At 40.4% G+C, this 25,386-nt stretch overlaps 2 protein-coding genes across 2 annotated transcripts in view; one reads left to right on the top strand and one right to left on the bottom strand.

The window, feature by feature from the left end:
- The window catches only part of CDK17 (cyclin dependent kinase 17), a 113,166-nt gene extending 108,408 nt beyond the window's left edge, over positions 1-4,758 (bottom strand). Inside the window, exons 1-2 of the mRNA XM_071764463.1 lie at positions 4,634-4,758; positions 1,414-1,527 (exon numbers count right to left, since the gene is read on the bottom strand). The gene's annotated coding sequence lies outside the window, so the exon portion shown is untranslated. The remainder of the gene's footprint in view (positions 1-1,413; positions 1,528-4,633) is intronic.
- A 115-nt stretch (positions 4,759-4,873) lies between these two features.
- The window catches only part of CFAP54 (cilia and flagella associated protein 54), a 108,517-nt gene continuing 88,004 nt past the window's right edge, over positions 4,874-25,386 (top strand). Inside the window, exons 1-9 of the mRNA XM_071764486.1 lie at positions 4,874-5,113; positions 10,668-10,773; positions 17,049-17,195; positions 19,484-19,659; positions 21,485-21,539; positions 22,794-22,937; positions 23,616-23,729; positions 23,819-23,920; positions 24,915-25,113. Of these exons, the coding sequence (XP_071620587.1) occupies positions 4,917-5,113; positions 10,668-10,773; positions 17,049-17,195; positions 19,484-19,659; positions 21,485-21,539; positions 22,794-22,937; positions 23,616-23,729; positions 23,819-23,920; positions 24,915-25,113 (1,240 nt within the window). The 5' untranslated portion in view covers positions 4,874-4,916. The remainder of the gene's footprint in view (positions 5,114-10,667; positions 10,774-17,048; positions 17,196-19,483; positions 19,660-21,484; positions 21,540-22,793; positions 22,938-23,615; positions 23,730-23,818; positions 23,921-24,914; positions 25,114-25,386) is intronic.

Genomic DNA, 25,386 nt, shown 5'->3' with positions numbered 1-25,386 from the left:
AAGAATATTTCCCTAATGATAAAATGTTCACATTGTTGTGAGCATTCACACTCGCATTAAAACAAAAATGTTACTTTTGTATTATAACCTTGAAAGATTACACTTCATCTTTAGAATCTGGCATTGAACCCTTTCATATGATACAACCAAAACACAGTGACAACTGTCACCCCAAACTCAAATGTAGCTCTGCAAGAACCTGGCAGTTGCACAGTTCTTAGTCACTGCAGTTCTTTTTCGTGCTGATCTTTTCCCTTCATCTTACTACACTGACACGCTAGATCAGAAAGGAAGCCAAGAACTGTTTTCAAGTAAAAACTTAGCATTCTCCTTCTCTTAGCACTGAGTTGCCTTGAAACTGTCCCAGATCTGCTTTCAGCATATCTTAAAAGACCATCAATTGCTTGTCAAAAGATTCACATGCTTCAGCTGCTTTTCTAAAGTATGTTCCAGAGTTCAGAGACTATTCCATTGTTTGACAGAATTTTTGTACTGCTCAGTGACAGGAACAGTGCTGGAATACTCCACAAATATGTGTTATCATCTCAGTAAAGGCCACAATCTGCTGCTTTGTTTGAAAAGTTACCTGGATTGTTTCCTAAATAGCCCTTTCCACCATCTTTCCACATCTCCCTATGTTTGCAGTCAGGCATGTACCTTCCTAATTCAGGACATGTTTCTTCATGGTACAGCAAAACATAAAAATGCTATCAAATTATGACAGTGTCTCTCTCATCTCATCACTAGCTTTTCCATTGAAAGGGAGCAGGAAGCCCTTAGATAAGGCTAGAAATCCACAAATTCTCTATGTAAAAGCAGATTTAAGTAAGACATCTGAATCTAAAGACACTCACTATCAATAAGCCACAAGAAGCTCTTCCAACCAAGCCCTAGAACATGGAGGGAAGAAGGACAGGAAGGAAATGATGAGAGTATAATCCCTCATAGCTACCCATAAAAGCCCTGTATTCCTGTATGTGTCTCATCAGTTGTAGGTATAGACAAGTGCCACAGATTGTGACAGCAATAAACTTCTATGTCTCCTGCACCTCAAATAACCTTCCTGTACAGTTACTTATTTGAAAAGTACATTGATTCCAGCAAGTGTCTTGCCTCTTGTGGGTTTAGTACAAGTTCTTCCCTTTTTCCTCCCCCAGGATGACTTCACCACATTTTATAAAGTGTAGTCCTGGCATTCAGCAATTTAGTTCATGTCTTCCAGCTACGTGATGGCTTTTTAAGGACCTTTACCAGGCAACCTAGTGCTATTCTTCTGTATTGTATGTGACTCCCCTATTCCATGTGAATATGTGAATAGAAAATGCTGCACTGTCATTTAAGACATTTTTTCCTTGACTTTGTTTTCCTCGCCTAAGTCACAAACTGAATTTCTCCATAAGAATCAGCACATACCTGCCACTGCTGCTTTCTCTGGAGTTACTTCTGGTTTTTAGCTCAAACAATGCACTCCTACTCAAAGGGCGAGAACTGTTGATTCTCACTGGCACTTGCAACCAGGCGGGCACACTGCAAGAAGAGTAAATGCAGAGATCCCAGTTCTGATTATGCTAGTCCATAAATACATTAAACATATTTTCAAGTCCTATGCTATGCCTTCATTAGCCTTTTTTTTTCCTATAATCACCAGTGAAAACATGACACAATTTACTTTCTTTCATCCCCAGGAACTCTCAAGTTACCTTGCAGAAGTCTGGTGACACTGCATCTATGACTGCCTTTTGAGCCTGAGTATCACACAGCAAAATCTACAGACACCATAAATACAGACACCAATAAAGGTCTACGTTTGCTAGAAGCATCCCAGGAAGGTATCTGAACATGCATCTCAGAATTATTTATAAGACACAAACTTCCAACTGATGTTCTAAATAGGGCTTGGCAGACATGACCTCAGCCCCTGTACCCTGATCCCACTTGGTGTTCTTCCTGCCCAGCTCTGCTGGGATCACACAAGTGTTTCCACCCCTGTTTGCTCTTAGTAACAGCGACTGTTCACACAAGTGGAACTGACACCTGAGCAGTAAGCAAGCAGCTTCATGAGTTAGCAGCAAAATTATTATTACCCTTTCTGACTCAGGCACACCCTTGGCCCTATAGCCATGAGAGCAGACATTTCCTATATGTGTTTTTAGAAAGTTAACTCTTTATGGGTCCTTGTGTTTCTGAGGCAGCTTCCTTCTGTCCAGGCTGGTCGTGTTATATCACAGGTTGTTACAGCCTCTCTGCTTGGGTCAGTGGATTTACCTCAATTCCATTTCTTGGCACTCTGTCTGTGCCAGCTCACCATGATATCTCTTAATTTCTCCTTAATTTTACTGTAAGTCAGATTACTATCTAAATGTTCACCTGCTAATGATGAATAAATCATTAGCCTTTCAATCAACAAATCACATTTTTTTTTAGGATGTAGGGACGTATGTGATTCAAAGAATTACTATAAACATTCCAAGTCAAACAGGTACTGATACGTATAGTCCGTTTTTAAAGGAAATTCTCCTGTCCTGGTTTCAACTTCAATACCCATCACCTCTTATAGCTTTGAATACACCAAGCTTTTCCCTATAAACATCAGATTATGCATGCTGAAGAATTTATATTCTGAAGAATCAGCATATATAATTCCCTCTGAAGTTAAAATGTTTTATTCATTTATCTTTAAGCCTTTTTGACTTTTGGACCTCTTAATGTTGGACGTATTAAATGTTACGACTATCTGAAGGGTAAATTTGAGTCTCCTCCAGAACAGTAAAGTAAGAATCAATACTGTAAACATGCAAAACTGAAATAACATAGATGCCATCACGCTTGCTGTGGTGTAGCTCCTTGCTATGGTTCTCCATGGCTTTCTACCATGAGGTAGAGGGGTCAGAACTGCATTAAACCTCCACTAGGAAGGAGTGTGTGTAGTTGGGTGCTGTCGAACTCTAGCCCAGGAATTTTAGACTGAGCTGTCTGATCAGCTACACCTTGGTTAACTTCCCAGTGCTTAAAGCTTTATCTTTACATAGTTCTGTTATCTTCCCTTTGAGAAAACTGCTAGCCTCTCATTCTTTTACTGATTTCTTTGACTCAGTTTGTTTGTGTGGCTGAAACACTAATTCAAACTGCTAATGTGTCATTCAGTTCACCATCTGCTAGCCAAATACTAGAGATATACAGTCTCGTTTCTAGGCACTCAAGTTCCCCTTGAAGTTTCTAGGCACTGGTGTTTCGTTTAGGGCATGTCTCCACGTCCCTGTGAGCCTTTAGATGAGCCCTTTGGGATACAGCACCATCTACTGAGGCAAATCAGCCCAGATCTTCACAGGGACTTGAAATGGATGCCACCGGCTGTATTCACAGTGGCAATAGAGGCCAGTGTTTATTAGTAAACTGGAATCCATCACAGCTTTGGTTGGTGTGGCAAAGCACAGGCAAAATCTTGAAATGTAGCTCTCCAGCTCTCATATTTCAGTTGTCTTGTAAAATTTGTCGCTGTACCCAGCGCTTTCTAAATTCCAGCATCAGCACCTTTGTGCCATGACTTTTATTGTAGGTTCAGTTTTTGACTGCCCCCACAGAAATCTGAGAAACACACTCCCTCTTGCACTCAAGTCACTTGCTCCCACCTAAACGCATAGCCATTGTCGCTGGAATTAACTTCATGCATATGAATCTCCTGTAATGATTCCCGCTAACACCTTCCAGTAGTCACACAATACCTGTTGGGTGATGGATCCACAACAGGTAACAATACAAAATCAGTGTGTAAAATGAGTCAGACACATTAGTTTATATATATATATATATATATATATATATATATATATATTTTTTTTTCCCCTATAGAATCTAAGTGATTCCCACATAATTGCTCTGGCTAATGCATTGTTTTCTGGTTCCAATCATTCAGCATGACAATGTTGCATCTCTCTGCTAATTCAAAGGCCAGTTTCTTTACTACCGCCTATTAATTACTTCTATGCACTTTTCAGGGGTACTTTTTCGCTTTCCCTCCCTATTGATCCTTTTCCATTCAGTGGCAAGAAACTGTCTCCAACTGGCCCTGGCTGCTAGGATTCACTGCTCCCTCGTTCATTTCTAAGCTTTGACTTTCATGTTTTCTATTATCTGCCCCTTATGCTCATCATGATGATGAACATTGCAACATAGCTGGTTTCCTTCACATCCTTCCTAAAACCCTTTTGCACAATGCCTATAAAGAGCTTGAAAAGACACTGGTTGCTATGGTTGCCTCCTATAACATTGATAGATGTGGTCTGTTTTTTTCTAGTTTGTCACCTTTTTTTTTTTTTTTTTTTTTTTTTTAAATAGATATTAGAGGGTTAGTAGACTTCATATGTCTGTAGTTGCACAGTAGTAGGCAGGCTCACTAATGGAGTCAGTAGGTTCAAAACGGTATCCCTGGTGGAATACGTGATTGAGCTGCACTCACCTAAGACACCCCCTGGCCTTTTCCAAGCATCCTCCAGCAGCAAACACCTTTCATACCGCATCGTCTTTTGCTAGCAATGATCCTGCCCGCCGCCACGGTGTACGGCACCCGTGAAGCTCCTTCCTCACCCTTCTGGGCAGCCTGGAGTCTTTTGTGGAGCCACAAAAACTCTCCCACCAGCTGGAGAGAGGTGCGAGGACTTTCTGGCTCTGTGAGCCTTCTCGCTCGCTCGCCGGGGGCTACAACCCGTCCCCCGATCCGAAGACCCCTCCGGCGGGGGATGAAGGCAGATACCGTGCCTCCTGGAGAGGGTGGGGGTTGAGTGCGGAGCTCTCAGAGCCTCAGCCCCGTCCTATTCCCCCCCCTTCGCCCGCCACCGCCTCCGCCAGCCCCGCGGGGCCGTTGCCCGAGGCCGTTGCCTGGAGACTCAGGCGCGTTACCGCCGGGGCCGGGCCGCAGAATGGCGGAGCCCACCGGGCCGCCTCTCCCCTCTTCGGTCCCGCAGCCCTTGCCGGCCTCTTTCTTCGGGGACGTGGCGCCGGGCAACCCGGTGATAGACAGATTCGAGACCGAGGTGCGGGACGTCCTGGGCTTCCTTCAGTGGCTGGGAAGCGCGGGGGAGGACAAGCAGCAGCACCACGACCTGCACCGCCGCGGGTAGGGGCTGCGCCACCGCCCCCCTGCCCTCCCTGCGTTGACACCCACTCCGACACCCGCTCCGGGAGCCTCTGGTCGTTTCCGCCTGCCCCTGCCCCAAACCCCGCTTCCTCCACCTTTGCCCGCTTTCTTCGCTCTGTTCCTTCAGCCCATTCCCCTTCACCGCCCCACCGGGGCTTTTCATGCCGCTTTCCGGACTCCTCCGTGGTGTCCTCCGGGCTCTTTCCGAGTTTCCTCTTCGCATCCTGCAGGCCAGGGAGCTCCTTCCCTCCCACTCTTCCTGGCCCTTTCCCCTTTTCCCTTTCCCTTTCCCTTTTCCCTTTCCTTTTTCCCTTTCCCTTTCCCTTTTCCCTTTCCTTTTTCCCTTTCCCTTTCCCCTTTTCCCTTTCCCTTTCCCTTTTCCCTTTCCTTTTTCCCTTTCCTTTTTCCCTTTCCGTTTCCGTTTCCCTTTCCCTCTCCCTTTCCCTTTCCCTTTCCCTTTTCCCTTTTCCCTTTCCCTTTCCCTTTCCCTTTTCCCTTTCCCTTTCCCTTTCCCTTTCCCTTTCCCTTTTCCCTTTCCCTTTCCCTTTCCCTTTCCCTTTCCCTTTCCCATTCCCTTTCCCTTCCCCTTTCCCTTTCCCATTCCCTTTCCCTTCCCCTTCCCCTTTCTCTTTCCCTCTTTTTTTTCCTCTCTCTTTTTCCTTTCCCTTTTAAATTCAGAGCCCTCAAAAATCTGCGCACTGCCTTTCCCACCACTTCCTAGAAGTTCACGCTTTAGAGAAAAAACACAAGGTATTGCGATGCGGTTGGCAGCACCACTGCCGGCTGTATCGGAGCTGCCTGGTAGGAAAATCCCTTCCCCGTGCTGGAGCAACTGGCAGCCCACCAGGATGTGCTGCTGCTGCTGCTGCTGCGTGCGAGGCTGAAGGGATGTGGGAATGTACGTGCCTCCGAGAGATGCACTCACAGTGGGGCTACATGAGGATAACGCCACACAGCTCTTTTTTGTGCGTATGTCTACGCTGGTATATTTTTATACACGTAGATGCAGGCAGAGCATATGGCAAGTGTGATTGTGCACATTTGTTTGCTCACATACATGCATGTCTGTGGGCATGCATAAATCTAGATTTTGCAATGCAGTTAAGAGAGAGCAACTGGAGTCAGCGTATGATTCATGGTGCATTCATATGTCTGTTATAGACTGTGCATTTCTCATGTAGCTCTCCCTGCTGCCTTTAGGTACATTAAGATAGAAAATATCAGCTGCTGCTTTTAAGGTAAATGGTTGATTTTCTGTCCTTTTATCTCAGCAGTGTTCTATTCTAAATTTACCAGGTGATTAAAACCTGATTCAAAAACAGCATAGGAGTTAGATTTCAGGGTGGTTAGCTTATCACTTAGGTGCAGCTTCTACCCTTATGTATTTCTCCCAGGACTTTCCCAGATGTAGTCCATAAATGCCCCTTCTCTGAAAGAGCAGTATACATTTCCAGGAGGTGCTCAGATTCTGCAGGGTGGCATTGGTCTGCACTGGAGATCCTTCCTTTTCAAAGCCATCAGGATTTCTAATTTGTTTATGTGTCGTGTCCATCCTCATGTCTAGGCCTAGATCTATCAAGCAGGTATCAGTCTCCGGGCTTTTTGCCCTCAGTGTTTTAAATCTCTGTGCTGGTTTTTTGTATGGCTTCAGCAGCCCATTTCAGTGCTTTGCTATTTTTAAGCCATTGGGTTTTTGCTTTAGCTGACCTGTATTATTTTGAAAGTTAATCCCTCAAGGCACCTTAGAAGAAGGAACACCAGCTGCTTCAGATACCACCAAAATTGCTGATAAGAATACATTCATTGTATCTTCTCCACATTAATTGTATCTTCTGGTTAGGAGTTGGGAATGCTGAGTCTGGTCTGTTTGCAGTGTCATGCCAATTTATCAGTTCTTGTGAACAGTGTCTCCAGGCTTTGCTTTACTTAACCCTCTGTAATGTTTTGATCTGAGTAGGCTCTGTCTTCTTCATACAGGTATTCTGTAAATGTGTCCCATGTCCACAGATAACTCAGTAGGCATGAGAGCATTTTCTCATCCAATGGATTCTGCTGCATTGATCATGGAGATAAGAAGTGACACTGCCTGGTTCTTGATCCCAGAAGCCACTGTTAGTCATGATCCATACCAAAATTCCAGGTCATTGACAACACCGTGTAACACGAAGCTCCCAATAGTTCTGCGTCCCCCAGTATTCTTCCTCTGGCATTTGTACAGGGGCAGTACAGAGGTAGAAGATTGGAATTCTCATTGTTAGCATATGTTCAGGCATCTAGCAAAATTGTAGATACATATTTGTGATTACGAATTTTTAGGCTGTTTTTCCTTTGCCTGTCATTTTTTTATAAGTTGAAATAGGAGTGTGTGCTGCTTGCAAACCAGCATTAGTCTCATTGTTCCTAACAATTTCTGAAGGTAATGGCTATTTCATACAGGTGCTTTCCTAAATGCTCTAAAGACTTCTTACTGTGTCATTTGTCAAGCTGGTTTTCCTGGCATGTGTCAAGGTCAAAATGTTTCTGTTATTAGAGGAGCAAGAAGACCAGATTCCACATGGCAACTATGTTCTATTTAGATAAAAAAAATAAATTGTCAGCTTCATTCCTCTAGTGCTGACAGCCTTTTGTATTGATAAGTCAACTGTAAGGCCATAATTTAGGCACATTCAATGTTCTAATGTAAGAAGCAAAAATTACTGAGATCCTGCTCTGTACTGGAATCACAAAGGTTTCCAATCAGAAGTAGCAATCAAAAGTATTTTTCCCTCAACTAAACAAGAAGTTGTTTTATCCCATTTTTCTTGGATGTGGTACCATTAAAGGATTACCTTGAACTTTTAATTTTATCTCATATTGTATGGCTTAGGCACTCTTATTTAATAAGATTTCTTTTGATCAATATCAGAGAATCCTTTGCTATCTGTGGTATCCTTTGCTATCTGCCTCCAAATATAGCCACGTGGCCTTACCTTGTGCACACTTTCATGGGTAGGCCATTGTGATTTTTTTTTTTTTTTCCCCATTCACAAAGTGGTTGGAAATGAAGAAACTTCACCTCTGACCTCTGACAACCTGGTCTTTTTTTGAGAAGTCACTTGCTTAGCTTGTTATTCTGGTGTCCTACAGCCTGTTTGAAATAAAGGCTGATGAGCTGTTAGGGAAGTATCTCACTCTCTGCCTTTGTCTGTGACAAACATTCCTGTGTCATGAACTCATTAGTCATCGCATCTTAGCAGATACAGTTTACCTTAATCTTCCCATTGAAGTTGAAAGCCTAGTCAGATTTATCACTAATTTATTAAGCTTTGTTACTTATTACATTTAAGAATCTCATATGTTAATATGAGCATTCAAAACAAGAAGTGAAAAAGACCTTCAACTGGGGATTTAACAGCTAATCAGTCTTAAAGAAGCTTATCAGTCTTACCTTCCAGAGTTTTATCAATATTCTTACTGTCATTTACTTTATTGCCTTACAACCCGATAATTAGGGTTTTTCTTCCCCTTTCTTCCCCTCTCCCCAACCTCTCCCCTGCCCAGGTAGCATCCATCAAACCTTTTGGGTTCTGGAAGTTTTTTCCTAAGATTTTTCCCATGATAGCCCAAGAGAATGTTGCTCAGATGCCTGGAGAGATTCCTTTCCTTTGGAGCCTCTTTGCAGATTTATCCCTGATAACTGGAGTGGGATACTATTCTCAGTTTAAGAAATCAGTAGTCACCCAGGCTGTTGATCAGTTATGAATGGACTAGGATAGACTCATTCTCTATATGGAAGGTGCTCTTCTTAAGAACATTTTATTCAGATTGTTGCTTTTTGGCCTAGTTTGTGCTGTTATTGCATTTTTCCTTTAGGATACACTTCTAGAATGTCCTAGTTATTTCTTTGCTGTTTCCTTTCAAGAACTGAGAATTGTGCTGAGGTGATACTTCTAGAAAAAAGAAAAAAAAAAGAAAAAAAAAAAGGAGGACCATGACAGTTGTAATTCTTTGATGTAAAGATCATGTTGACAAGTTTCTCGTACAACCATCTGCTTCACCTTGAAATGTGAAGGTGGCTCACAGCTTTCTGTGTGGAAACATTGGTGTTACTTGCTGCATTTTTCTTTGTTGGAAGTCTTCTTTGCTTAAATTAAGGTCTGTCTGGGAGACTGTGAGAATGGATCCCACATTCCCGAATGTCAAAAAACCACTTAAGAAAGCATCTTGCATTCTTGGCTACCATCACTCTTTTAAGAGTTTGAGAAGTTCCAGATATCTCATATCAGTAAGCATAAGGTTTACATGTGAGAATTCGGTTAGAAGCTTATTTTCAAAGACTAATTAATGTTTCTGGAGTGGCTTTCTGTCCTCATAAATAGCTAACTATGAATAATTTAGCCATTGTGGTTTCACAGGCACTCTTTGCTGAGGTTTCTGTACAAGCAATTTGTTAAGAGAATAAATGTAAGATAAGCCTGGCACTGTGTGAACACTGTCAATACTATTAATAATTCGGTAACAGAATTCTTTTCTGAAAAATCCCCATGCTTATTATCAGTCTGCCTGCTCAATTACTGTTTTTCAGTTTGAATGTAGCTTTTTTAAAGAAGTCTAAGATGGGAAAGTTGTACTTCTGAGGGCACTATCAAACAGCAGGCACTGGGGCTATAATACTGGCATGCCAGTCAGTCTCTCTGTACAGAAGGCAAACTGCTTGGAGTCACCATTTATGGGAGGCTTGCTGGTTCAGCCAAATAACTGATTTGTTACACAAAGTCATCCTTGATGACAACTGTGGATAGAATAATAGGCAAAAGTAACAAGGGCATTGCAGCTATTGCCATAAAATCCTTTCTATTTTAACTAATGTGTCTGTATACTACCCTTTATGACCTAAAATTCCTGAACATTTCATGCCAAATGCAGTTCATGCTAGAGGCTTTCTAATGGCTTTTTTCTTTTGTGATTCATGGTATAGCTTGTACATACCATGAGCTATATAGCTATAGATACCATAGCTCTAAATGCTATATAGCTTTATGGTTTATTCCATGGCTACCAGTTCCCAAATTTGCTGCTGCTGGACATGAATTGCTATTTGAAATCTTTTTTCCTGTTCTTACCCATTGTAGCTTCCAGTCTAAGAATTGCTCTGAATTGTAATGCATTGAGTTTCTATAAAATATAAAATTGTTTTTTCGAAGAGGACCTCTCAAATAGTAGCTGAATGGTGGGACAGATTTTCCCCTTCTGACCATGTTTGAATAATGCGAGGGAATTAATACTAAGATATTTTAATAAGAATTTACACAGGAGAAAATTCATCCTATTTTAAATGTGTGATAAAAACTGGTGACAGAAATGAAACCCAAAACCATCCTCGGCTGCCTGTTAAATCCAGTTTTAATGATCACTTGTTTTGAAATACATAGAGGTTCAAATAAATTTGGAAGAAAGGTGTCTTCACAGTTTGCAGTTTTCCTGATTTGTTTACTTGTTATAGCAGGTCTGCTGCCAGTTTAAACTGAAGCCCTTTCTCCTCTATCTTTTTTAGAGCAAATACTTTGTTTAATATTTGGATCAAATATAAGCCTAGACTGCCGGAGTGGTATTACAGTGAAAAACTTCTGAAAGTTGGTGATTTCCTTGCTCAGATCAAAGTAAGTCATGAGAAAACAGAACAAACTCGATCACAGTCTTTGTTTCATTATGTCTCTGTGCTACTTTAATTTTTAATCAGATTGTACTAGAAGCTATTTAGAAAGTAGAAAAAACTTTTGCAAAATAATTCCAGTGAGAGTTGGTAGTTTGTATATCTTGCTTATTATTTAAAAATTGTCCTGGTTTTCGGTATATTTTCCATATCTATACTTGCTATGCACTCATTGTCTTTTTAAACACCCCACAATCTCTCTTTAATATTTGTTTGATGTTTCTGTGCAGCAGAGTACAATATCTGACTGTGCCTATAGACATTGCTTAAGTTCTAATTGACCATGATACACGACAAGTGGCAGTTCCACTGGAATGTCACTTCAGAGCTCAGTTAACCAAGCATGCAGATAAAGAATGGTCAGCAGAAAAACAGAGCAAAAAGTGCAGTTACACATTGTACAACTATCTGCATTGATGATGCTTCTGCATATTGAATTCTGTGTGGACTTACGGTCTGTTAAGAAAAAACATAAATAACAAGTAAAAGGGATTCAGGAGCAGGTTTGTTAAAGACTTCAGAAGTATTTCAGGGATATTTCACTACGTGATAACTCTTTTTATACTCTTACTAGTCATCTGTTACTAGCTACTGTTGGAGATGGGATACTGGTCTAATAACTATTGGTCTGACTCAGTAGGGCTGTTTTTATGTTATATTCTTACATAATATTTGTCTTCTGTGTCTGCTGGAAAATAAGGCCTCAAAGGCATTCCACTTTTTACCTCAGTGGTATTTGTGTTAGAAGATCATGTCGTAAAATCTGGGGCTTTCAAGGGCAAGTACTAAGCAAAGCTCAGAAACAGCTCAGGGCTAGCTGCAAGTAATTTCTTTTAGGACTGAAGAAGGGTTTGTGGTCCTGGGTGATACAGTTATGAAGCAGAAATACTGACGGATTACAGAATTTATTACAAAAGTTCAGTACTTGAAAAGCTACTTGAGAGAAACTACTTAAAGTTTGTAGAGAATTTGCATAATTTAAAGTACAGCTACTAATTAGATGCTATCTGCTTACTGTGATTTTGTGTTTGTAATGATCCAGCAGTGGATTTTTCTACTTTTTATCAGGAACATATTAGAGGTGTCTTGGGTTAGTGCAGTGGTGTTTTGGCAGTGGAGGGGTGGGTCACAGGGATGGTTCCTTTGAGAAGCTGATGGAAGATCCCCCGGCTTCAATCCTGGTCCCACCTCTGCCTAGCACCAAGCAGATATGGGAAGCTGGATGCAAAAATATAAAGAGCGAGACCTGCAGAACAGAGGAGAAGGGGAGATGAGAGAACAGTGACAGAGAATAGACACCAAGGTCCATGAAGAAGGAGGGGGAAAGGTGTCTGAGCAGAGATTTCCCCGCAGCCCGTGGTGAGATGTTCCAAGCTGCCCTCTGCAACCTATGGAGAAGCACAATGGAGCAGTCCCTGAAGAAGTATGGTGAAACAGTCCTTGATGGACCATGGTGGGGTAAATGTGGATTTGTGGCCGTTAAAGTATCACAGGTGGGCAGATGAGAAGAAGCAGCCTTCTGCAGGATCAGAGAAAAGGATTCATGGATGTGGATCTGCAGCTGTGAAGGACCCCGTGCCAGAGGAGGCGACTGTTCCAGAATCAGACTGTGACACTGTGGGCGGCCCAGGCTGGAGCAGTCTGTGCCTGAAGAGCTGCACCTCATGGGAGGGACTCATGTCGGAGGGGTTTGTGAAGGACTCTCTCCCGTGAGAGGGACTCCATGTTGGAGCAGAGGAAGAATGTGAGGAGTCCTCCCCCTGAGGAGGAAAGTGGCATAAACAGCGTGTGGTGAACTGACCCTAATCCCCTATTCCATGTCCCTCCCTGCTGCTGAGGGGGAGGCAGGAGTGAGGCCCAGGAAGAAGAGGGATGGGGGGGGAGAGAAGGTATTAAGATCTGGCCATGGTTTATCTTTCTCTTTGTATGTTAGTTTGGGTTTTTTTTCCTTTCCGAAGTTGAACTTGTCTGGTTTTTGTCTGTTACTGTAATTGAAGAATGAAAACCTCCCTGTCCCTGTCTCGATTAACAAACTTTTGGGTCGATTTTCTCCTCCCTGTTCCACAGGAGGGGATGTGTGTATGCATGAGCGGAGGTCTGGTTGATACCAGCTGGGCCTATACCATGACAAGAAGATATATTTATTTGGTCAATAATAAAGAAGGGAAGAAACCAGCATGGCTGAGCTGTGATCAGCTGGTCAAACTAAACAGCAAGAGGAAACTGCACAGACAGTTCAATCAGGGACAGATATCTTGGAAGAGTATAGAGATGCTGCCCGATTGTGTTGGGATGAGGTCAAGAAGGCCAGGGCACAGTTGGAGCTTAACATGTCAAGGCATGTAAAGAATAAAAAGAATCACTTCTATAGGTACATCAGTGAAAAAAAAAGGTTAAAGAAAACATACTCCTCCTGAAGAGCATGTCCAATGACCTAGTAACAGCAGATGAGAAGAAGGCTGAGGTTCTCAACAACTTTTTTTCCTCAGTCTTCACTGGCAACCTCTTCCCCAGCAGCTCCCAAGTTAAAAAAATGCAAGGAGGGGAACAGGGTGGCAGAGTCCCTCCCACTGTATATGAAGATCAGGTTTGTGACCTCCTGAGGAGCCTGAACATACTTAAGTCCATGGGACATCATGAGATGCATCCCAGAGTCTTCAAAGAATTGGCAGATGTGGTCACCGAGCTGCTATATGATATTTGGAAATTCGTGGCAGTCAGGTGAAGTCCCTAGTGACTTGAAGAAGGGACATGTTACACCCATTTTAAAACAGGGTAGTAAGGAGGACCCTGGAAACTACTGACCTGTCAGCCTCACCTCTGTGCCTGAGAAGATCATGGAACAGTTTCTTGTAGAAGGTCTGATAAGGCACACGGAGGACAGGAAGGTGAGCCAAGATAGCCAGCATGGCTTCACAAGGGGTAAATCCTGCCTGATGGGCCTAGTGGCTTTCCATGATAGGGTAACTACATCAGTGGACAAGGGACAACCTATCGGTGTGATCTATCTGAATATCTGCAAGGCATTTGACACGGTTCCCCACAATATCCTACTCACCAAACTGGAGAGGTATGTATTTAATGTACAGACTGTTTAGAGGATAATTGGCTGAGTGGTCACATCTAGAGGGTAGTGGTTGATAACTTGAAGTCCAGATGGAGACCAGTGACAAATGGTGTCCCTCAGGGGTCTGTACTGGGACCTGTACTGTTTAGTATTTTTATCAACGATACAGACAATGGGATCAAGTGCACCATCAGCAACTTTGTAGATGACACCAAGCTGAGTGGTATTGTCAATAAGCCATAGGAACAGGATGTCATCCAGAAGGAACTGGATGAACTGGAGGGGTGCACCCAGGTGAATCTGCAACTTTACTCTGCTCTGGTAAGACCTCATCTGGAGTACTGCATCCAGCTCTAGAGCCCTCAACACCAGAAGGACATGGATCTGATGGAGTGGGTCCAGAGGAGGGCCATGAAAATGATCAGGGCACTGCAGCACCTCTCCTACGAAGACAGGTTGAGGGAGCTGAGGTTGTTCAGGCTGGAGAAAAGAAGGCTCTGATCATTCAGTGAATTACAACAAGGGCAAGTGTAAAGTCTTACACCTGGGTAGGAACTGCCCCGAGAACCAGTACAGACTGGAGACTGAGCTATTGGAGAGTTGTGAAGGGGAAAGGGAACTGGGGGTGCTGGTGGATGGAAGGATGACCATGAGCCAACAATGTGCCCTTGTGGCCAAGAAGGCCAATGGCATCCTGGGGTGCATTAGAAGGGGGGTGGTTATCAGGTCAAGAGAGGTTCTCCTCCTCCTCTACTCTGCCCTGGTGAGGCCACATTGTGGAATATTGTGTCCAGTTCTGGGACCCTCAGTTCAAGAAGGACAGGGAACTGCTTGCAAGAGTCCAGTGCGGAGCCTCCAAGATGATGAAGGGAGTGGAACATCTCCCTTATGAGGAAAGGCTGAGGGAGCTGGGTCTCTTCAGCTTGGCGAAGCGGAGAATCAGGGGTGACCTCATCAATGTTTGTAAGTATGTAAAGGGAGACAGCCAGGATGGTGCCAGGCTCTTCTCAATTATGTCCAATGACAGGACAAGTGTAGTGAAATGAGGCAACCAGGTGGCACTAATTGCCAGGTAGTGGGCATGACCTTGTTAAGCCCACCTGTGCCTGATTAGGGTGGGCCCCTACTGCGCATGAGCAGGATTAGGGGGCCAATAAAGCTCACACCTGAGGAAGCCAGAGGGAGATCACCTTCGGAGCAGTAGCACTGGTCCAGGCTGGTCAGCCCTCAGAGCACCGTTCGTGAGTTTCTCCTGGAACACCTGGTTGGACCTCGGAGCGCCGTGCCCTAAAAGAGGTTTGTCTTGCTACAGACAAGAGGCAACAGGTGTTAACTTGAGCATAGGATGTTCCATATGAAGATGAGGAGAATTTTTTTCACTGTGAGGGTGACAGAGCACTGGCACAGGCTGCCCCGGGAGGGTGTGGAGTCTCCTTTGCTGGAGACATTCAAAGCCCACCTGAACATGTTTCCATGTGACCTGCTGTAGGTGACCCTGCTCTGGCAGGGGGGTTGCATTCAATGATCTTTTGAGGTCCCTTCCAACCCCTAACTTTTCTGTGATTTTTTTTCTGTGAATGTGTAGCACCAAGTTCTGTGGTAGGTAGGGTAGAGCCTACTCCATAAGCACCCATCTTAACCCCCAGTTCAAAACTATTCTACCTTCATGTTATACTGTACTCAATTATGCGTAGTCTTTTAAAATTAATCATTAAATATGAGTAGCCTGTAGGTAAGAACCAACTTAACTTTCTTGTAATTTCTCTTAATGCCTTCTCACTTTAGATTCATTCTATTACACATCTGCTATGTATCTTTTAGGACACACCTAAATTCATTATGTCATGTATCTGGAAATCAGTTTGCCCATTAGTCATCATATTGATCAGTGCTGACTCATTTTTTTCCCCCCTCCCTATCTACCTGTATTCACCTCTTATCTCTGGTCATATACATATATTATCAACTGTTTGGAAAAGAAATTACCTTTTTGTTATGTATTGGTAACTAGCTTAATGGTAATCTGATCCATGAATTTGGACCCTAAAAGGTATCAGAACCTGAACCTATGCATTAGAGTACACAAAGGACCACCTCCACATAGCTGTCCATGAAAAGTAAAAGTTTCTGTGTATGTCTGCAGCTTTCAAACAGCAAAGAGGGCAGCAGGGCAATGTGGGTTAGACTCAGCTGATTAAAAAAATCAAGGGAAGTTTTACCTTGGTGGTACGAATTTATATTTTAAGAAGTAAATGCGAAGAAATAATTTTGTATTTTCTGTGATTTACCATTACAGGATCATTTTAACATATACAAATTAGTTACATTTTCCTCCAGAATTTATCATGACTGGTCTGTGTGTGCTAGAATTAGTGAAGTTGGTAGAGAAACCTCTAAATAATCTTTGCTGCAGGAAGTGGTGGAGGTGATTCAGCAAATGGCACCTCCACATCTGAGTCAGAGCTGAACCACAGCATGGTGTTGGAGTGGTTCAGCATGCTGCTGGGGAGCTGTAATTTGAATGAAACATTGAGCTCAACATCCTGTTTCCTAACAGTTATGAAAGACCCAGTGGCACTTTCTGCTAATGCTGACTCCTAGGTCATATGTAAATTTTGGTTGGCACTTCTTTCTTTTTTTTTTTTTTTTTTTGGTGCATCTTAATCTTCCTCTTTGCTTCCTCTCTGCTGTTATGTACAAGGGGCTTTGACATCAGGGACACAGGGGAGAGGGAAGTGATGGTGGCTGTATATTGTTTATAGATTTCTTCTTTATGAAGTACTTTTCTCAGAAGTGTAGTATCATTATCTTTACTACTGCAAAGCTGCAGGACATTCCAGGAACACTTGGAGTTTATTAAATCAGCCCAGGATTGTACTTTAAAATTGTTCTCTGATATGTCATATTTATTGTTGAAATGAACAGAAACTTCCAAACCAAAAAGATATTCTTCTAAGTACTTCAACCTTTCATATGCTGAGCATTCATATTAGAAATTACATGGCTGAGCTTTTGTATGAAACTTCAGTGTTTTACTTACAGCTGTGCTTTTGCCTTGATACTTTTTCACATAAAGTTAATAAAAATAATGCATGTTGTATAGAAACAAATGTAATATGCAAACTATAAGAGAAACCATATTATTTCTTCTTCAGGAATATAAGTTGGCACTTGTACAGTGCTATGGAAGATACCTTCAGCGGTTTTATTCTGCAGACCTTGATGATTTAATTGATGATGTGCATCAGTTTAAATCTACCTTTTTTCCAAATGGTTTCAGAGACAAATATGCAGTACTTACGGTAGGTGTGTCTTTTGTGGTTTTTTGGTTTTTTTGTTTGTTTTGGGTTTTTTTAATTGTAAAAGACATTTACAGCTTCAGAACAAGTAGTCTATTTTATCTCCCACAAATTTACTTCATATTAATATTAACTAGTCTATATTAGTTTATTGACACAGATTGTGTTGAGATTAAATTCATATGTATGATATGAACATCCAGAGCTGGTGGACATTTCTAAGAGGATATGAGTACTTATGCTGCTGTGGCATAAACCAGCCACTGTCAACTTAATGTTAAAAAAGGCATTTTTCTCTGAGTGGCTTATTTTGTGAGAGTCTGTAGCAGCAACTCTGCTGCAACTTCAGCAACTCTGAAATACTTGCTATTAACCACTGTCAGAATGAGGCTGTGGGCAAAATTTGATAAGTGTCCATTTGTTCTGCAGTTGTAGAAATTTCTGTGCGGCGTGGTGTAAAACTGGGAAGAATGCAAGTGAATTAAAACATCGTACTGTAATTTGTACCATAAATATGCAAAAATACCTCAAGTAAAAAAGCACATGACATAGGAAAAATACAGCATCGTGTTATTATCAACAGATTATTTGCTCAGTATGAGCAAGAGGCGGAATGAGGAATAGTTTTGTAAGTGCTCTAAGTTCTATGGGGAGCCAAGTGACCTCAAGAGTATGTTAGCATCCTTTTGTGTTAATTGCTTATCAAAGCAGGTGCTTCCAATTTGGCATTTGTTATCCATGGGACATATAGGGGGAATGCTAAAAACATGCTAGATTTTGCTCTAAGCAATTCTTTGCTGAGAAGCTCTGCTTACGGTACATGGTGGACATTTAGAAATAAATTAATGCCACTTAGGAAGAAATCCTTTAGTGTGAGGGTGGTGAGGCTTTGGATCAGATTGCCCAGGGAGGCTGTGGATCCCCCATCCCTGGAAATGTTCAAGGCCAGGTTGGATGGAGCAACCTGGTCTAGGGGGAGGTGTTCCTGCCCATGGCAGGGCAGTTGGAAGCTGGAGATATTTAAGGTCAGTTCCAATCCAAACAATTCCATGATATTCTGTCATCAAGAACAAGAAAAGGAAACTAAAGGCTTCTCCTGTGAAGCTAATCAAATTTATATTCCTATAGTGAGAGTTAGATTGTAAATAGGTGTTCAGTGAGGAGAAAAAAGCAGGCAGTTTGATTAAAACCTAGAAGCAGGTGTCATGGTACAAGAGAAACTCTGTTTATACTTGTTTTTTTCATACATAGTCCAGCTTTCTAGAGAGAGTATCACCAAAGACTATATTCATCCATTTTATTTTAGTTTTTAAAAAATGCTTTGTTAAAAAATTTGAAGTTCCAGAGATGGATTCTCCTGGGTTTTATGCCCTTGAATCAGTCATAGTGCTTGATGTTATCATGCATCTCAACTAAAATGCCTGTTCTGTAACTTGGCCTTTAGACACTGAAATATCCCTAAATTTTGAGATATGGGATCTATCTTGACAGTGATCTCTGCAGCTGCAAATAGATAATGATAATGTGTCAAATGATTCCATCTAGAGGCTTTTTATGTAATTTTTTTGCCAGGTTTTTGTGGCTAGATTTTGTTCTGTAATATAGCACTTATTAAATCGTAGAAATGGAGTTCCAGGCCTTGAAACTTCCAATTTTGGTGAATTAACTGCAAAAATTAATATAATGTCAAATATTATCAGGTTAGTAGGCTTCTGAGGGGGTGGTAGGTACTGACTGGCCGTGTCCCTCTTAGCTCATTTCCTCACATGTTGGTTTCTTCAGCTGATTTTGAACTCCAGACAAGACTGAGATCACATTATGATAGGTCTTAAAAAAAAGAGAAGGAATGATGCATCAGTAGAAAAGTAACAGATAAGAGTGATAAATAAGATATCTGTGATACAGATGGAGAAGTGCAGAGAAGTTCGAGACTGCCATAATTTACAGAGGACATCTATAGACAAGCCAGGAATTCAAGACAGATTCTTTGAATATCAGTTGAATGCCTCATCCATCCTTTCTCCCTACGGCCCTTTCAGCAGCCCCAGTTGACTCCACACATTTTCATCCTCTGATGCAGCAGGAACTGACTCAGGCTAATGATACAGCAACCTTAAAGCTTGGGAACTTTCTCCATATCCTAATGCTCATTTCAATGTCACGTTGATTTTTTTGCTGGCATGCTGGGTCTTTCAGTGCTCACCATTTTGTTGTACTTTGCTGATGTGAAACTGACATATGCCTCTATTTTAACTACCTATATTATCTCTATATGTTTTCGTGTGTTTTAGTTCCGTGCTTTGCAGGAGAGAAATACTTGCATCTATCAGATGGTTTGCAGCAGTGACAGAAATCTCCAGAATCAAGAGTCCCTGCAGACTTGTTTCAATGTCTTGTCCTCCTTACGACTCACTATGCAATTGGCTCTACCTCAGGAGAATTTGTGTTGGCTTATCTACAATGGTACCTCAGGCTTCCCATTTGAATTTTTTTGCTAAGCAACCTATGGAACTAAACTCTATACATATTCTTTAAGGCCAGCTTAAGGGTCATGAATAAACCTTTAGTTTGTCTTCAGTCAGAGGAGGGTTTTGTGGTTTTTTTGTTTGTTTGTTTGTTTGTTTTTCTAAAGTTATTTTTACACTCAAGTTTCCACATACTCTCCCTTTTCCAGGTGGGCTGTTGAGAAAGTAATAGATTTTTCATCATAGCTGTGGTTAGAATGTACTAATAAACTCAAATCTTAGAGCATAATAAGTTTTTTTTGGGCTTGTAGTTTGTTTTTGTGTGTGTGTGGTTTTGGTTTTTTTTTTTTTATTTTTGAAAGGGATTGCAGGTCTAACAGTAGGAAATGGTTGCTTGCCATTATGTCTTTTTTTTTTTATGTTCTTTAAGGGTAGAGTTAATAATAAACCTGCTTTAAAAATACCATATGGCATATAAGAACTTGAATCTCTATATGATTTTAGTATGCTACTTATAAATGCTTGAATTAGGAAAAAAAATTGAAGAAAAAATTGAACTTCCATGAACCGGAAAAAACAGGAATAATATATAAAGACTTTTATTTCAAGAACAATCACAGTGTGTTTTTTGCTTTGAAAGGCAATGGTGTTTAATCAAATGTCAAAAGGCTATTATTAATTATTTTTTCTACGATCAACTGTTGCAATATAAATTGAGGAGATGTGTTTTTGTTTTGATTTTGGAAAATTTAATTTCTGCAAACTTTAACTGGTCAAAATTATTTTGTTTTGCTGGGAATATCATTGGCCCCCAGCCCCTATTTTTGAGCTGGTTTTTATTTGTCTTGTTCTATGGGAGAAGAATTAAAATTAAAATATGCTCACCTGCCATTTGTAAGTCTCCTGCCTGTGTGTGGGACAGGTCTCTACCAAGCCTAGCTAAGAAGCTAATTAAAAGTGGCAATAGCTCAGATTTTACTCAGTTTCAGAGCATTTTTCTGCAATTTCTGGCAATAAATTTTGTGCTTTTTTACAGATTTGACTGTTAAAAAGAAATTTCCTAATGCTTGTTCTATTCTTGCTTATTGGGATAATAACACCCTCTATGACAGTTGACATTGTGATGGCTCCTGCTCCCACAGATGTCCCTTTCTGAACATTCATACAGACAGAATAATAGGCTCACTCTTTTTTTTTTTTTTTTTTTTTTTTTTTCCTCCAGAACTGCAATGTCTTTTATGTTTCGGGGGCTGATTTATGAAAAGCAATTTTGCAGCATAGCCTAAATTTTTGACAGGATAAGTCACTTTGATATTTTGGAAAACTCTCTAGTCACAGTTTTCTTCGTTTCACTTATCATACTTAAAATCATGCAGTTCTGGGTTTGCCTGTCAGGACAGTGCCATGACAGCTAAAAGAGTCATGTAAGGTAAGATTTGTGAGTAGAGATAATACTTGTTTTATAGAGGCTGGCATTTGGGGTTAAAAGTAAGATTTTTCTCTCCATTTGTAACTTAACAAAAATTTGATACAGTATATTTTAAAGATTTCATTCTTTTATTATATTACTTCATTGTGTAGGTATTTTTGAAGCTAGTGTTGTCCAAGACTTTAATGGCTTCATCTGTAGTTTGAAAGTAGCTATAGAAAAATTTATTTTTTCAGTCTCTGGAAGTAACGAAGCAGATGTAAGAATAAGCTTTTGTTGGTTAGCAGAATAAATTTCATGTAGTATTATAGACCTTATACTTCATATACTTATATAGTTTATATAGTTACATACATTTATATAGCTTGCTATTTATTTTAATTTGTTTTTGCAGGTACCATTCACATTTACACCATATGCAGGCATTTGATGACAATAGGTCAGTCTGCTAAGGTATGGCAAAGCAAAGAAAAACATCTGGAAAATTTAGACAAGATGGGAGAATGTGCCTGTATTTTGCATAACGCTGTATCCTGCCTTTTGTGTTTCATTGTCATTGCCAACAGTAGCTCTTTGTCACAAGGGAATAAATTGTCTAGGTTGCAAAATGGGCAATTTTTAAGCCTTCCTTACTCCACTTCTTCATCAACTGTGGAATGAAGCCCAGCATGATGTCATGCTGGTATTTGAAATGGGATTTTTTTGACTGCTTCGGAGGGCTTCAGATCCCTTTTTTTTCCCCAAGAATTGTTCTTTCGCTTGGTAAAATGTGGGAATGTGCTGACACCTGGTGGCTACCTTTTCTGCTGTAAATACTCGTTAAAAATCAGCTGGCCTTTCCCTGCTGCCCTTTGCTTTTTAACTGGTAATGTAATTTTTGCTTGTGCTAGATTTACTTTTTGCTTAATCCGGTGTATTTTCTCATCTGTTGGTTTATTAATCTTGCATTGAGCAGGAAAGATTTTATGTCTTTCAGCATCATTTATTGTAATCAGAAGTGATTTTTAACCTCCATTGTATTCAGGTGTTTACTATACAGGAAACAGAGGAATTTATCATCGGTATTTCAGATTCTTGAAATTCAGACAAAAGGAAAATCTGTATAATGATTACTTTAGGACTCGGGTTGTGCATATGCTGTGTACCTGAGGGAACAGCTGACCCAAAGACAATACAAGGAGAAGATACTGTTTAATCAGTTTAGTAGGACTAATTAAAAAAAATTAGACTGCTGCAATAACTGTGTTAGCCCTAAAGTTAAGATCCAATGGTCTAGTTCCATGGATGTAAATTAATCAGGCAGACCCCATTGGGTCCCAAATAAGCTTGCTGATCTTGCTGAAAACTAGCATGGAAAATAAAGATCACTAGAGCTGACAGAGAGAGAGTTCTCAAAACAAGGGCAGATGAGAGGTAAAGGCAGGACCTCTTTTGGGGGTGGAAAGGCTATAGTGAACTGGAGTGGTTAAGGTAGCTTGGAGACTAAAAAGTTTTATGCTTGGCCATAGTTTCAGATGAGAAGCAAAAATATGCAGGAGGAGTGCTTTGTAGTCAATGAAACATATTAAAATTTAATACAATTTCTGTGATCTCCCCCACCCCTTTTAATTTGTATGACCAGTTGAGGGTAAATCTTTATATATGTCCTTTAGTATATTTATATAGTTTAGAATGCATCCAGCTTGAAACTGAATTTCTTCAATACAGGTCCTGGAATACTTACTGTGGGCCAGTATGTGTATGGAATCATCCATTCCGCTCTTATCTGTGCATTATCTGACGTGGAGAGCCACCCTGTACACTGCAGTTTCTCAGTGTTATTTTGATTGTCAAGACAGCATTCATGGAGAGGTATATTGATTTACCATGCACAGCATTTCAGATGGAATTAAATGGGAAATAAATTGTTATCTAAATATTTGTGCTTATGATCAGATTATATAGAATCATAGAATTGGCTGGGTTGGAAGGGACCTCAGAGATCATCAAGTCCAACCCTTGATCCACTACCGCTGCAGTTACCAGACCATGGCACTGAGTGCCACATCCAGTCTCTTTTTAAATATCTCCAGGGATGGAGAATCCACCACTTCCCAGGGCAGCCCATTCCAATATCTGATTGCCCTCTCAGTAAAGAAATTCTTTCTAATGTCCAACCTAAATGTATTGCTAATAAATGTTAAATAATGTCCAACCTAATATGTATTTAGAGTTCTGCCCATATTCCAAAATTTAACTGTGAAGTGGAGGAGCGTTCCCACATGTAAATGAGTAATCAATTACAATTTAAATGCATTAGAACTTTGTACTATAGCCATATATAGAAGTGCATAGATGTAGCATTAAGTGTTTGCAAGCATTCATGAAAATATACAGTGTTTTGCAAAGGTTTTGTTTTCAATTGTTGTTCATGACCTAGCTTTCACTGCAGCTTTTTGAAGTTGTCAGTAGTCAAGAATGATACGATGCTAAAAAATTATGTACAGAATATGAAAACAAAGTATATATTTTTTTTAATACTTTGGACAGATATTTGCTCGACGTGGTCTGATTCAGATTTATGAACTGAAGCAATTAGAAAATACCAATCCTTCACGGGACAATTCAGAGACAAAAGCCTCTTTTGTAGAGGCCACTATAAAGGTATAATTCTGCAATTCATTATAAACAGTTACAGTCCCTGTGTATAGAACATATAATGCAGTTATTTACTACTTTTTTCTTTGTGTCAGATGTCTGTAATGATTTTCAAGAGAGCAGTATATGAATCCAGAAGGAAGCCAGAAGATTGGTTTCGACCTAAGTTAAAAGTTAGCTTGAAAGAAGCACAGAATGTAAGTCTGAAATCCTTCTCTGTGTTTACAGTTTGCATATGATGACTGTGTGATAAAATTCTGCTTAATACATGTGGTACTATTCAAAGGAAGAAGTTTTATTCTTTTGATTTTACGTTTAACACTATTATTAAAATTCAGAACAAACTTGAAGAAAGATGGAGGAATTACTACTTTAGAAAATACTGAATGTTCTAGCATGTTCTATATTTTAGCAATTATGTTAGCAATAAGTATAGGATAAATCTTGTTCAAATTCATACTGAGTGTATGAGGGTCCTGGGTTTTCCCTGGTAGGTTAAATTACTGTGAAGATAAAGGGGTTCTTTGAATCAAAGCTACTGTAGTTAATTTTTTTTTTAATACCTACATTGGAGAACTCTCAAGTCTTGTGACATTTTTTTTGCAAGCCACTTAATTTTCTGCAAGATACCTCAAATTAGAGAGAGACAATGGCCAAAAGAAAGAAAGAAAGGGCCCAAACCTCAGTATATTTAAGTATGTGAGGTTTGCACATATAAACGTACTGGTTTGTTTGAAATATGCAAGTGAGGAATATAATAGTGTTTTGCTTACATGGCAGTGCTTAGCATCCTGATTTTTCTCTGATTTTCTGCAAAGTACGTAGAATTTTTGAAAATAGCTATAGAAAAATAATTTATGGTTTGTTATGGTCAAGACAGTATCATTATATATAGAGATCTGGATGCCCTAAACTACATGGCCTTAATACTTTTACTTATACTGTTTGTTCTAATGTTTTCTAAAGAAAATACCATGCAGCAGTGCACGTTGTGGCTATGAAGTTACAGCACTTAGCATGAGGCTTTGGTATGCCTTTGAATAACAAAATTTGTAACACAATATATTTTCCAGTATGTTGTTTTCTGTTTTAAAAATGTACTTTTTGGTGGAGAGCTGTTTTAGAAGAAATTCTGCCTTGTTGTAACTCACTTTAAATATTACAAGGCTTACATTGCTTTTTCTTACATAGTTGGCATGGCCTCGCACCACCACTGAACAGCTGCTGACAGAAATGTTTGAAGGTGCTGCAGCTCAGTTCCTTGCCATCCTGGAAGCTCTGTCTGATAGTAGCAGGCGTGTGTTGTGCCCTGATACACCTGCTCCTGATGAAACTGAAGTTCGTGATGTCATTTCAGAGCTTTTTTTTGCAGGACTGGAAATCCTCACAGGTAACAGCAGAAAGAAGTAGAGTGTTGGTGAACAGCCAAGACCTCTGTTGTATTAGTTTTTCCTTTGCCATTTCATTTTTAACATTAGCATCTGTAAAAGCAGGTAATCTTCATAAAATTTAAGATTAAAAAACTGGGCCAATATCTATTGTCTTCTGTATTAGTAGAAATCTACAGTAATTTACACGTTTCCTCAACAAGATGAAGTTCACTTTCTTCATAGCAGCCCATATATAGTGCTATGCCTTACATTTGTGGCTAAAATAGTGTTTT

Source organism: Heliangelus exortis, chromosome 1 (genome assembly GCF_036169615.1).
Source record: "Heliangelus exortis chromosome 1, bHelExo1.hap1, whole genome shotgun sequence".
Lineage (NCBI taxonomy): Eukaryota > Metazoa > Chordata > Aves > Apodiformes > Trochilidae > Heliangelus > Heliangelus exortis.
Note: the sequence above shows the minus strand (reverse complement) of the source record. Positions and strands in the feature narration are given on the sequence as shown.